Consider the following 14,126-nt stretch of genomic DNA (forward strand, 5'->3'; position numbering starts at 1 on the left):
GTTTAGAATTATTGGCAACTCAAATCTTATTAGATCATCCTATCTTATTTACCTCTATATTACTCCAGTTGAGGCTACCATTTAATCATGGTTTCATTACTATGTGTCATTATTGTTTCCCATTTATAACATTATAAAAGCAGTAGATAATCATTTTATTTCTTTAAATCTAAATGGTTTTATTTTCTCTATTTACGAAATATCGTTCACATATAAAATTATTCTAATGCTTAATAAGTAAATGTAAAAAATCAATAGGATCTCATGCTAAAGTCCACTTATCGTCTTTTAAAATTTTATGTTTTATGCTTTATGCATGATTAATTGGATGTATACAAACATGAACTATACATGCAAATAAGGGACAACACAACCACACACTATTTGGATGTTAGGACTATTTAACCACTTTTAAATTTTAACACACCACTTATTACTTCTATATCAACATGAACCGTATGTCATAAGGTACTTTTGCCTCAGTTTTCTACATGTTTATCTTAGTATGTTCTAAGTTTTGATCTACCTATCAACAATAGGTTTACAAGCATCATATGCTTTTGGCTTAATTATAAATTTACATGATATTCTTCACCAATCACTTTAAGTTCCACGCCACACCTTATATTGTTGTACATGCCCTCATAGGTACCTTTTTATTGTGCTACATTCTTTCGGTCTATTTCTCCCATAATTCATCCTAATGGACATACATTTTTTTTTATTTTAGCCACAACATTCCGTCTATAAATTTTTCTACCCTGCTTCGTAACTTACTTCAAAATTTAAAAGACAAATATCCTTTCTTAGTATTATCATAAACCTGATTCCCTATAGCCTTCATTCTTATCAACACAACAACATGGCTGCTTCTTACAATCTTTTGAAAGATCTCGACGTTGCAGCAGACCACCAAGCATGGCACATCAAGGTCAGGGTCATCAAATCATGGTCCATTCAAATTACAGAAGATAGATATCGAAAGCCAATGCTTGAGATGGTCGTCATGGATGAGTTGGTAAAAACATTTTCTCATAGTTATACCTTTACATTCATTATATTTTTATATAAACTTTACATAGCTAACAGAATATGTGTTTACTTCTACAGAGTAATCAAATCCAATGTTCTGTGAAGAATCCTCAGGAGATTTTTTGAAAATGACATCACCGATGAAAAATTATATAGCATATCAAATTTCTCATTAGCGATAAATGATTAAAAGTATAAGCCACACTACCCATGAACTTCGCATATACTTTAGGAGGGAGACGATACCCCGAAGAGTCGATAATGTTAACTTCCCATCAAACTTTTTTCACTTTGTTCCTAATGAATTGATCCTCACCCATGTCAATGCCCAATCCCATTTATTGGTATCCTTATATACTCCCAATTTTATTTTATTTTATTTTTTGTTACATTGGGCTTCACAAGCTAATTGTACTATTTTTTTTGACAGATGTAATTGGACTCCTTACTGCCAAAGGTGACATCATAGAATTCACTAAGAACGGGAAGAAATCCATCTATATTGTCATTGAATTGGATGACAAGCAGTATAATTTTAATCAAATTATTTGTTTTCTTTAAATAACTTTTTAAATTGCTATACATGTATCTTTATGAATCCTTCATAAAACTCTTTTTTTTAATACAATACAAGGAACAAAGACAGGATTAGATGTGCATTATGGGAGGAGTTTGCCACACAGTTAGTTACACATATTGAACAACATCCTACAACAGAATACATCGTGGTGATCCAATTTGCAAAATTTAATCTGTTTAAAGGTGATTGTCTTTACCACATTTTTACATTTGAAATAAAAAATTATATTATTATTTTATCATACTATATCAAACAATAACTAATGTCAGATATTATTCTTCCATCTGATTTTGAATCAGGTACAATGGGTATTTCTAACACTAACTACAATTCAGTTCTCTATATCAATGCTGATTTCGATGAGGTTAAGGCATTTAGAGAAAGGTCTGAATACAATAATTTCAAAAATTTTTTTAATTAGTCCTTTCACTGTGGTTTTCTCACTAAGATAACTTATTATTTTTAGTGTTATAAGAGCTACTAGTCAGTCTGCAAGCACACCATCACAAATTCTTGCTGTGCCATTTTATAACATTGAGGATGATCTTCTTCATCAGACCCCATACAAATCTATAGCTGATCTTAAGGAAGGGGCTAATGTTATCACTCTTTATCATTCAATTTTTAGAAACTTCTATTTCATCCATATTCTCTTTTTTAATTTTATTTCACCTACCCCACGATACAGAACGGTTTTTATACCACCATTGGTACTATGATATCAATTGAGAATCGCAATGGGTGGTGGTACAAGGGATGCAAGATGTGTATGCATTCTTTGAAGGAGGAAGAAAATTCATATCATTGCATGTCATGAGATACTTATCTTAAAACTCATGTTCCAAGGTATTATTATTTTTCTTTTCCTTATATTTTCACTCAAACAAGTCACTTCGGTTAATTTAATTTATCATGTTGTTAAATTGTAGATTCTGTGTCCATCTACGTGTCTTTGATGACACGGATATAGCTTATTTCATTGTTTATGACAAGGAATGCACCAGGTTTCTTGGTAACTCTGCATCTGATCTTCGAGCTGTTCAGCTAACCAGGGTACTTATTCATCACATAATTCTTATATAGCTACAAACTAAAAATAACATGGGTTTTTAATTCAATTTTTTTTCATTTAAAGGGATGTACAAATGATGATATGCTCTATGAGATTAACTCATTCAAAAGCAAGAAGTTCCTTTTTAAGATATCTGTTATGTTGGAGGACATGAATGCCTTCCAACCATGCAAGATAATTGTCTTGAGGTTAACCGAAGATAGGAGGTTGTTATTTGCATTTGCTTCAAAGCACAAGATTTATGATGTATGACCATAAACTATCTAATATATTTGATTTTAATATCACAAACTCTAGCAAATTAACACGTTTTTGTACTTATTTTATGTAGAAAAACTTATTGCTTGAGAACTCTGAGCTTCTAAGTTTCCAAACTGAATCCACTGACACTGCTAAGGTAAAGACAAGTTATATTTAAATACAGCTTGCTATTTCCTAATTGAACCAGTCATTCAAAAAGAATCAATATGTAAATCCTTTTTAAACCTATACAGGAGACAAGCACACAATCATGTGAAATTATTAGTCTTAATGGGGATAAATCATTTGTCACTCCTCAGAAGCCACTTATTGCTGGTGGATGGTCACGCCGATTGTCAGAGGTTTTTCCTGATGTTGAAAACTCATCATCTAAGTCCAGGAAGACTAATTAGGATCCTTCTCCAACCTTGAACGAAAAAAAATTGTGGATAGCTTTAATGAAAAATCCGTCAAAGAACATGCTGAGTAGTTATATGATGTCTATCAATAAAGATGGTTGTTTCCTTTGTGTTTTTCTTATCAATAACTAACGGGGATGCAATGGCACCACGTTATTGTTTAATTAGTCCATGTGTCTTCTTACTAATTATCACTAATAGTGGTGTTTAAATAAATATGTATTGTACTTCAGATGCTTTACATCCAATGCAGCTAAGTACATCAAGCTTCTTTGCGCACACCATCTTTTATTTTTTTAGTAACACTGGTTGGATCGGACAATATCAATTAATCATCATTATATTATTCACAAATATATGTGTACATGGTCTTTGAATTCGTTATCAGTAAAATTAAGATGAACCATCATTTATTTAGGTAGTGGATCATAACGAAAATTCTTACTCAATACTCTGGTGCGGAATTTATAAACCACAAACTAACCCGCAAGTGCATCGGGTCGTACCAAGTAATACCTCAGGTGAGTAAGGGTCGATCCCACGAGGATTGATGGATTAAGCAACAATAGTTAAATGATTTACTTAGTTAGACAAACAGAAAATAGTGTTGAGGGTTCAAAAAGCATTAATTTAAAGACAGGCGAATAAATAAGTTAGGAATAAAATATGGAGAAGGCAGTTAAGGTTGATCTTCTCCTGTAGGCAAATACTCCAAAGGGGCATGTGAATGCTGTCTTCTCTTGATCTTGAGGGTCCACTGCAATTTGATTATATCCAGAATATCCATCTAGAAAACAGTAAAAAGCATGACCAGCTAACCTCTCAGGCATCTTATCAATGAAAGGCAGGAGGAAGTGATCCTTCCTGGTAGCAGTGTTGAGCCTTCTGTAGTTTATACACATTCTTCATCATGTGACTGTTCTTGTAGGAATAAGCTCATTCTCTTCATTCTTGATCACTGTCATCCCTCCTTTCTTGGGAACTACCTGCATAGGACTCACCCAAGGACTGTCAGAAATAGGGTAAATAATACATGCTTCCCATAATTTCATTACCTCTTTTTGGACCACCTCTTTCATAGTTGGATTGAGTCTCCTTTGTGGTTGCACAACTGGTTTAGCAACATCTTCAAGGAGGATCTTGTGCATACACTTGGTTGGACTAATCCCCTTCAAGTCACTAATGGTCCACCCAAGAGTTGTTTTATGGCTCCTGAGCACTGAAATAAGCGCCTCTTCCTCTTCAGGCTTCAGGGAAGAGCTAATAATCATTGGATAGGAATCATTTTTACCCAAGAACACATATTTCAGAGAAGGAGGTAAAGGTTTGAGCTCAAGCTTGGGGGCTTCCTCCTCTGCTTTAGGCGTGTGAACCATAGCCTTCTGGGGTGGTGAATCATCAACTTCAACTAATTCATACTCAGAAATAGGATCCAGAATATCATCAAGTACTTCAGCTTCCAATACTTCTTGAACAAGTGGTTCAACAACATCAATTCTCATACACCCTTTAGAATCATTAGGGTGCTTGAGAGCTTCAAAAATATTAAGAACCACCTGTTCTTCATTTACTCTTAGGGTTAATTCACCCTTTTGCACATCAATCAGAGCTCTTCCTGTAGCTAAAAAGGGTCTACCAAGAATAATAGAGGATTTTACATCCCTTTCCATGTCTAATATAACAAAATCAGTAGGAAAAATAAATGGTCCTACTTTCACAAGTAAATCCTCAACAACACCCACAAGTAATTTAATAGAAATATCAGCAAGTTGAAGAGAAATACGAGTGGGTTTTACCTCCTCAATTTGAAGCTCTTTCATTACTGAAAGTGGCATGAGATTGATGCTAGCTCCAAGATCACATAAAGCTCTCTGAATGGTGACATCTCCAATGGTGCAAGGAATCACAAAACTCCCTGGATCTTGCATTTTCTCAGGAAGTTTATGTTGAATAATAGCACTACATTCCTTGGTTAACACCACGGTTTCTTGCTCCTTCCAATTCCTCTTCTTAGTCAACAATTCTTTCATAAATTTAGCATAAAGAGGCATTTGCTCAAGAGCCTCTGCAAAAGGAATGTTGATCTGTAGCTTCTTGAAGACATCTAAAAATTTAGAGAACTGCTTTTCTTTGGAAGCCTTCTAAAGTCTCTGAGGATATGGAATTTTTGGCTTGTATTCAGGAGCCTTTGGCAATGTAGGATACGTGTCAAGAGAGTCAGGGAATGGGTTGTCTGCACGCTTTGGAGGGGTGTGCTCCACTTCTTCCTTCTTCTCCTCTGGAGCTTTCTTTTCAACTAGCTCTTCATTGGCCTTTGTCTTAGAGCTAGCTATTTTACCACTTCTCAATTGAATAACCTTGCAATCTTCTCTTGGGTTCACCACTGTATCACTTGGAAATGTACTTGCAGACCTCTCAGGTATTTACTTGCTCAGTTGGCCCATTTGCACCTCTAAATTTCTAATGGAGGCTCTGGTTTCCTGCATAAAACTCCTCATCATCTCCCAATTAGAATCTTCTTGGGATTTAGAGTTTGCCTGCTGAGGTGATTATTGCTGCTGAGACTAAAATTGGCAGTTATTGTGATTGTTCTATTGGAAGCCGCCCTGAGAATTATTATTGAAATTCTGAGGTCTCTGAGGTTGGTCCCTCCACCCAAAATTTGGGTGATTTCTCCATCCTTGATTGTATATCTTAGAATATGGATCATTGTTGGGATTTCTAAGACCACTCCCCATGTAATTGACCTGTTCAGAAGAGCATTGAGCATAGTCATAATTATCATTTTGCACAAAATTACCTGTCATGTCATAAGAGACCTCTTGAGGTGAGTTTTAGGTGTTGATAGCTGAGACTTGCATGCCACCCATCTGTTGAGTAAGTAGACTTATTTACTGAGACATAAGCTTATTCTGAGCAAGAAGAGAATTAAGAGCTTCTACTTCCATAACACCCTTCTTCTGAGGAGCCTCAGAGTTCACAGGATTCCTATTAGATGAGTATAAATATTGGTTGCTAGCAACCAATTCAATCAGCTCAATAGTCTCATCCAGTGTCTTCTTCTTGTGCAATGAACCACCTGCAGAATTATCTAAGTACATGTTGGACATTTCACCCAAGCCTTCATAAAAGATGTCTAGTTGGGTCCATTTAGAGAACATGTTCGGAGGGCATTGCCTAATCAGTAGCTTGTACCTCTCCCAAGCTTCATAAAGAATTTCACCATTCCTCTGCCTGAAGGTCTGAACCTCCACCCTAAGCTTAGTCAGCTTCTTTGGTGGAAAAAATTTTGTAAGAAACTCAGTAACAACCTTGTCCCAAGTATCCAAACTCTCCTTGGGTTGGGAATCTAGCCATAGCTTTGCTCCATCCCTCAGAGAAAATGGGAAGAGCATGAGTTTGTACACCTCTGGGTTCACTCCATTTGTCTTCACAGTATCACAAATCTGCAGAAAATTAGAAATAAATTGATTTGGGTCTTCATGGGGAAGACCATAATACTGGCAGTTTTGTTGCACCAGGGTGACCAATTGTGGCTTCAACTCAAAGTTGTTCGCAGCTATAGGAGGCACCACAATGCTTTTTCCATAAAGATCTGCAGTAGGAGCAGAGTAAGAGCCAAGCACCCTCCTTTGTTCTTCATTCCCATTTAGATTTGCCACATTGGCATTAACAGCATTATTGTGATCCATAGTGGATTCTGCAGCCTTGCAAAGTCTTGCTTGTTGTAAACGTCGCCTACAAGTCCTTTCAGGTTCTGGATCAAAGTCTAATAGAGGTTTCTTGTCCCTGTTCCTGCGCATAAACAAATAGAAGACAAGAAAAGATGGAATTCTCTACGTCAGAGTGCAGAGAAGTCCCAGTGAGGTATCCTGTGTAAAATAATAAAATAAAAATACTAAATAAAATAGATAAATAAATTTCGAAAATGATAACTGAAATTAGATAGAAATTTTCGAAAATTAATAGAGAAAATAAACAAGAAAATTAAAATAAAATTAACTAGGTGACACCAAACTTAATTTCAGAAATTAAGGAAAAATATTAGTGCTATTTAAAAAAAATTTCGAAAATACTAAGCAAAAAATTAAAAAAATTAAAATTAAAACGCCTAATCTAAGCAATCAAACAACTGATAGTTGTTAATCACTATCAGTCCCCGGCAACGGTGCCAAAAACTTAGTGCGGAATTTATAAACCACAAACTAACCGGAAAGTGCACTAGGTCGTACCAAGTAATACCTCAGGTGAGTGAGGGTCGATCCCACGAGGATTGATGGATTAAGCAACAATGGTTAAATGATTTACTTAGTTAGACAAAAAGAAAATAGTGTTGAGAGTTCAAAAAGCATTAATTTAAAGACAGGCGAATAAATAAGTTAGGAATAAAATATGGAGAAGGCAGTTAAGGTTTCAGAGTTATCTATTTTCCGGATTGACTTTTCTTATTAATTTATTTTAATCATGCAAGATTTAATTCATGGCAAACTATATGTGACTAGACCCTAATTCCTTAGACCTTCCTAGTCTCCTCTAAAATTTATCAACTGCCAATACCTTGGTCACTTAATTCCAATTAGAGGGTGAAGTTCAATTCTAGTTTATATGCCACAGAAACTCTAATCACCCAAATATAAAAGGATTATATGTCATGTATCTCGTTAAATCTAGATAATTAAAATTTAGGAGAATTTGTTTTTAAGCTGTTGTTCAAGTAAAGAGCTTTTCCAAGTTATACAAGAACTCAATTAGAACATGGGTCATACTTCCGTTCCACCCAAATTCATAAAATAAAGAACGAAAATAATTCTTGAAACAGAAATCAATACATGAATTAAAATAGAAAAATAATAGAATCAATCCATACAATAGACAGAGCTCCTAACCTTAACAGTGGATGTTTAGTTGCTCATGGCTCAGAGAGAAAAATAAGGATTCTGATAAAATGTATTTTGGTAGGTGGAATAATGTTGCCAATCCCCTTTTATATTTAATCCTAATTAATTTAAAATCTATTTTCTAAAACTAAAATAATATCTTTTCCTATTTTAAATTTAAAATAAAGTTTAAATCAGAATTAATTAAAGCAATCAGCATGTCTTCAATTGATGGATGGGGACCACTTGCTTCGTAGGGTCCACGCCTAACTTGGAGTGGGCATAACTATTCTTGTGTGAATCTCCCTTGAGTTTCTGCTATCCCCTGGCTCTAGTCTGTGTTTCTAGGCCAAAAATTGGGTCGAAACTTGGCCTGAAATCGCCCCCAGCATTTTTTGCGAATTCTGCATGTCGCGCATGTCACGCGTACGCGTCAGGTACGCGCACGCGTCGCTGAGCAACTTCACTTTTCACGCGTACGCGTCAGGTACACGCACGCGTCGCCATGGAAAGCTCCAAATCACACGCACGCGTCAGGCACACGCATGCGTCACTCCTCGCTGATCATCTCCTTTAATTCTTGTGCTCCTTCCATTTGTGCAAGCTTCCTCTCCATCCTCTAAGCATTTCTGCCCTATATAACCTTCTTCTCTTTTTCCGCGGAAGCTCCATCAAATCCAACCAAATGCTATCTAAAATAAACAGAATTGCACAAGACTCAAAGTAGCATCTATAGTGGCTAAAAGATAATTATTCTTGATTAAACTCAACAAATTGAATGCAAATTCACTCTGAAAAGATAGAAAAGATGCTCACGCATCATATAGGAGCTTCCAATCCTAACTTATATGTTTACGTAAGATGTTGAAAAATAGTGAAATCTTTATCTGATAATTATTTTACTTAAACTTGGAATCTTATTATTTGCAAGACAAAAGTACCATGAATATGCTTTGATATGGGAAACCACAATTTTAATTTCTGCATTAATATATGCTAAAATAACCAACACCATTTTAATTTTTTTTTAGTTTTATAAGTGTTTTAAATTCCATACTGGAATACATATTGTACTTCAAAACAACCATAAGGGTGTTCTAAATTCCCATAACTTTTAGTGAAGTAAACCATAGATGCTAAAGACGTTTTTTATGGCTCTTTCTCCAACCATGTCAGGACTATACCTATACTTATTGCCTCTTTAGCCACCACCTACTCAATTAGTATTATTTTCCTTTTTTCAAAATTTAATTTTATGGACAGTCTGAACTTATGGTACATGCTTGGTCTTCATCTTTTTTTCAATAGTAAATTCCTACATTTGTAACGCTTTTAGACGCTTTTCCATTTATTTAAGTTTTAAAAAAAGAAGGCTACCTCTATAAATATGCTTTCTATCTTAACATCCAAATACAATTCATATCATAGTTTCTTATGTCAAACACAACAAGTAACTAGAAGAAGATGAGATTAAGAAGAAGAGATTTCTATTCTATAAAATGTAGTTTATATGCATATTATATATGAAAAACTTTTGTTTACAATGTCAGGTATGGACCAGGAAATCTTCATCCCTGATGACTTCGACGAGGATCGGATTTTCTACCTTCAAATTGATCCAGAAGCTGTAAGTTCCCCTGTATCAGCTCTCTTTGTGTTATACATATACATTTCTAAGTGAAAATCATTATATTTTTTGCTATGCTTACATGAAGAATCAATAACTTTATTTTTTTTCATATGGTGATAGGTACTCCCTGAGTTACCATCCATGTTTTATAGAAAATACAAGGACCAAATAAATCATACAGTGACATTCATTGACCAAAACCATAACTAGGTTGAGCTTTTGTTAGGCAAAGGTCACTTTACTGGGTACATTCGGTATGGGTTTAAGAACTTAGTTACTTTATATGCATTTACTGGGTACATTCGGTCTGGGTTTAAGAACTTAGTTAATTTATATGCATTGAATGATGGAGGATGGATGAAATTGATATATGCTGGTGAAGATGTATTCGTTGTTATGAAAGTTAAGGATTGTAACATGGTCCGGAGGATTCTGACTTCTTCGTCAGTTAAGATAATTCTTGATGCTGATGCTTCAGTAATTTCTACAATGCCAAATTGCAACATACCAACAAAGTACACTCATTATGCAACCATTGTCCCCATTGAGATATCATCTGATTCGTTTATGGATTCCATCACTGCCCGAGTCACAAAGGGCCTTTCTTCAGTTGGTTGTGATCATCAACCTGCTACAACGGTCACGCAGATGAGTTTTAATAATCTACCTGTTATGGTTAAAGAATCTGATTTAGTTGAGAACAAGCCCTTTAACCTTAGTCAACTTTCCAGTCAGCAACTGAATTATACTTCTGCAAATGATAGTGCCAGTTTCTTTTCCCAGCATCCCATCAGTCATCAATCTGCCATGCTCCTTTGCCCGTATAATATAGTGACCCAATTGGGTTTAATTTTAATTCAATGACAAACCCATCTCATCATGTTCAAGTTCATACAATCAACACCAATCATCAATTTAATCACAACACTTTGTTTAGCCCTTCCATACCTCATGGTGTTAATGAAATCAAACCCACCTCCCAGGGAATATCTTGCAATAGGCTTCTTTCATTTAGTCAAGTTGGTATTAGCTCAGTGGTAGGTGCAGATAAATTCAATTTGTTACGTTGTGATAATATAATTTTTTATAATTTTTTAAATATTTATAGTAACTAATTTATGGTTATAGATCACAGATAATTCCTGCAAGTTTCGCCAACAAGGCATTTCCAAGTAGGCCAGCATCAGTTACTGTCGTTTTTTAGAATACTCATACTTATCGAATGGGACTACGTTGGAGCAAGGTTAGAAAGACTCAGTTACACCTAACAAGGGGATGGATGCAGTTCTCTAAGACACATGGATTTAGGGATGGAACTCTTTTGAAATTCACTGCATACCCACCAAATGAGGAATTTTTATATGTTGACGTGATATCGTTGTGATTGGTTAATTACATGTTTCGGTTAAGAATTTTGGTTCGGATGAACTTAGTCGGTCTTGTTATCCACTTTGTTAAATTTGTGTTTTCTATCCAGCGTTTGTAATTAGATTTATGCCTATCTCAATCATGAGTTGAATAAACTACATCATATGATGTATAACTATCATCCCATCATATTTCTATTGATAAGCTATTGCAAGGAAGGATCACAAAGTCCAATTTCTGATCTTCTTTCTTCTAAGGTTTGGTAGAAACTGAAAGCTTTGACTTTTTTACTCCATCACAAAATACATATAATAAATCCTTCACAAAGTTTATTCTTGAATAAATAAATAATATTTGTTAATTGAATATTTAAATGTTGGTTTTGTATGAAGGTGATACATATAATGATATAAACTCTAATATTTTTTAAATATAGTCTTTATATAAGAATAATTTCGTGAGTAATAAATTTTATTTTTTTTATCCAATATTTTATCATTTTTAAATACTAAAAAATATATTATCAACTTTAAAAATTATAGTCTAATAGTATAAAAATAAAATCTCAAGAGTAACGAAGTGGTGATTATTATTAATAAAAAGTACCGATAGCTTACAACACTGGTCAATTAATATTTATAAAATTAATTATGTAATAAACTATATATATATATATATATATATATATGTACACTACAAGAAAAAGCGTTTTTTACGACGCCAAAAATCGACGGTTGTTTCTGCCGTCGATAATTTTCGACGGCTTGCTGTCGATATTACTAAAAAAATTAAAAATAAAATATTAAAGTCAATAGCCAGGTTGTCGATTTTTTTATGATGCATTAATATTTTTTCCTATTATCATCATATTATCGAAGCATCAGAAGTCGAAAATAAAATCGACGAATATGGTGTCTATTTTATTATTTAAAATATCGACAACGTTACCGTCGATAAATTTTAACGGTCTAGATCGCTTTCTAAAATGGAATAAATGGTGTAGATTTAATGTATAAAATAGACGCCATATGTGTTGTTTTTTTTAATTAAAATCAACAAATATACCATCGATTTTTATCACTAAAAACACATGTTCCCGCGTCCACCTCCCGCGTCCAAAGTTCAGAAATGCAAACTCCCCCAAATTCCCTCATTCACCCCACGTCTACCACTACCACCTCCTTCTCCCTTTGCCGAAACTTCCATGGCAGGTTGTGCCCTCGCCGGTGCAACTGCAGGTTCTGGTCCCTCTGGAACCCTTTCTTGCATATCTCGCACACGAAACGGTTCGTCACCATCAGCGACTTTGGCGATAGAGCTATTACTTCTGCCTCTGGATCTACATGCTTTAATTCATCAATTCACATATATAATAACAGATTTCAAGCTATATTAGGTATTCTTTAATTTCTTGCCTGGTCTTCTTGGTTGACTTCGCTTTCTCTTTACTACTGCTGGAATTGAATTAGGGTTTCGATAACTGGAAGGAGCTGCTGCTGATGAAGACATCATCATGATTGATGAAATATGCTTTATTTATTGCTTGGTTTGAATAAGCTAAGCATGAGATGCATGATACATAATTAGAAGTTGTTTGCATTGATTTGATATAATTGAATTACAATTACAGATGTTAATACAAACTATCTTTTTAAACTAACTATTATCATAATATAGCCATTATCAGGGATACTGTTTTCCCCTTCTATTGCATCTATATCTTTAACAGCCACACAAAGAGTTCTCAAAGCTTCAAAGGCAAAATCATTTATGACATCATTAACTTTATTCGCCTGTTCTTCAGGAAGATCAACAACATTTCCATTAGAATAATTGATTTTGTCACACATTCTTAATATTATTTCGGATGCTTCTTTGCAGAAAGCTCTGACCCCTCCATTAGGAAGACTGCAAAGGGATGCTCATTACTTCCTCATGTATCTATGTTTTTAGCTTCTCTGCACTCTCAGTACCTTTGATCTCGGCCTGAAACAGGATAGTCAGCAATATATAAAACTTCAAAGCATCTTATGAACTTAAAAGGAATACAAATTTAGAACAAACAACTATCTAAGGATAAGTTCCACACCTGAGATATCGCCGCTACGACGAACTCATTTACACGTTCAGGGACATTGTAGTCAAACAAATTGACATCATCCTTCAAGTTAAAAACCACATATTTTTAAATGAACACTAGCTAGTTAGCCCTGAAGAACAATACTTGAGTTAGATTTCTACCTGTACAATTGGAGAATCATCATTTACTTCATAGTAGAAATTAGCAGGAGGTTCATAGTTCTTAGGGAATGCACCTGAAAATATCTACATAAACAACACAATATTAAGGATTAATTAGTAGAAGCATACTTTAGAAGCCAAAAAAGGAAAATGTTTAAAAACATTTTTTCTTTATGCAGCATTAATCAGTGTAAAGCATAAACTACTTGGATTACTTACTTGTTCAGATGAACCAAGGCTCTTAGAGTAATGAGAAGCAATGGTATAGAAGAAGAAGAAGAAGATAGAAAGCGAAGTTAATGGGACCTTGAAGTACATGCAGGGTGAGTTATTTTATATATATATATATATATATATAAAATAAGAGAATGAAAGACATAGTAGGTTTATCTGCCAAAGTTTCTTTGATATGCATGTTAGCAATATTTTAATGACTTAAAGGGAATGGGAACCGACAAATAGCTAATAGGCATTGGGGTTGGGCCTTTAATTTGCTTTAAGAGAATGTGGAGTCAGCATATGTCTATTCTCAATGTGGAACCGACACATGAGTGGATACTTGATAATAAACCAGCCAGCCTCCCATGTTCTTCCCCATCACTCTAATACTCTAATTATATATATATATATAATGTCCTGCTTCTAGGAACTTTTGGACCGATGTGGA

General features: G+C 34.6%; 1 protein-coding gene across 1 annotated transcript; it reads right to left on the reverse strand.

Moving 5' to 3' along the window:
- Window positions 1–13,159: 13,159 nt before the first annotated feature.
- On the reverse strand, window positions 13,160–13,777 carry LOC107622160 (putative alpha-mannosidase At5g13980). Its single transcript, XM_088501402.1, has 4 exons — window positions 13,679–13,777; window positions 13,460–13,543; window positions 13,308–13,379; window positions 13,160–13,204 (listed from the first exon to the last, which is right to left on the reverse strand). The coding sequence occupies exons 1-4, from the start codon at window positions 13,775–13,777 to the stop codon at window positions 13,160–13,162; spliced, it is 300 nt and encodes a 99-aa protein (XP_088357528.1).
- Window positions 13,778–14,126: the final 349 nt, after the last annotated feature.

This window comes from Arachis ipaensis, chromosome B10, assembly GCF_059453495.1.
Source record: "Arachis ipaensis isolate K30076 ecotype BB chromosome B10, ASM5945349v1, whole genome shotgun sequence".
In the NCBI taxonomy this organism is placed as follows: domain Eukaryota; kingdom Viridiplantae; phylum Streptophyta; class Magnoliopsida; order Fabales; family Fabaceae; genus Arachis; species Arachis ipaensis.

Excerpts from the sequence above, each read along its gene's own strand:
- LOC107622160 (XM_088501402.1), bottom strand. The coding sequence starts at position 13,777 with ATGTACTTCAAGGTCCCATTAACTTCGCTTTCTATCTTCTTCTTCTTC. Across the intron at positions 13,544-13,678 it reads GCCTTGGTTCATCTGAACAA|ATATTTTCAGGTGCATTCCC; the intron begins GTAAGTAATCCA and ends TTGTTTATGTAG. Across the intron at positions 13,380-13,459 it reads ATGATTCTCCAATTGTACAG|GATGATGTCAATTTGTTTGA; the intron begins GTAGAAATCTAA and ends TTTAACTTGAAG.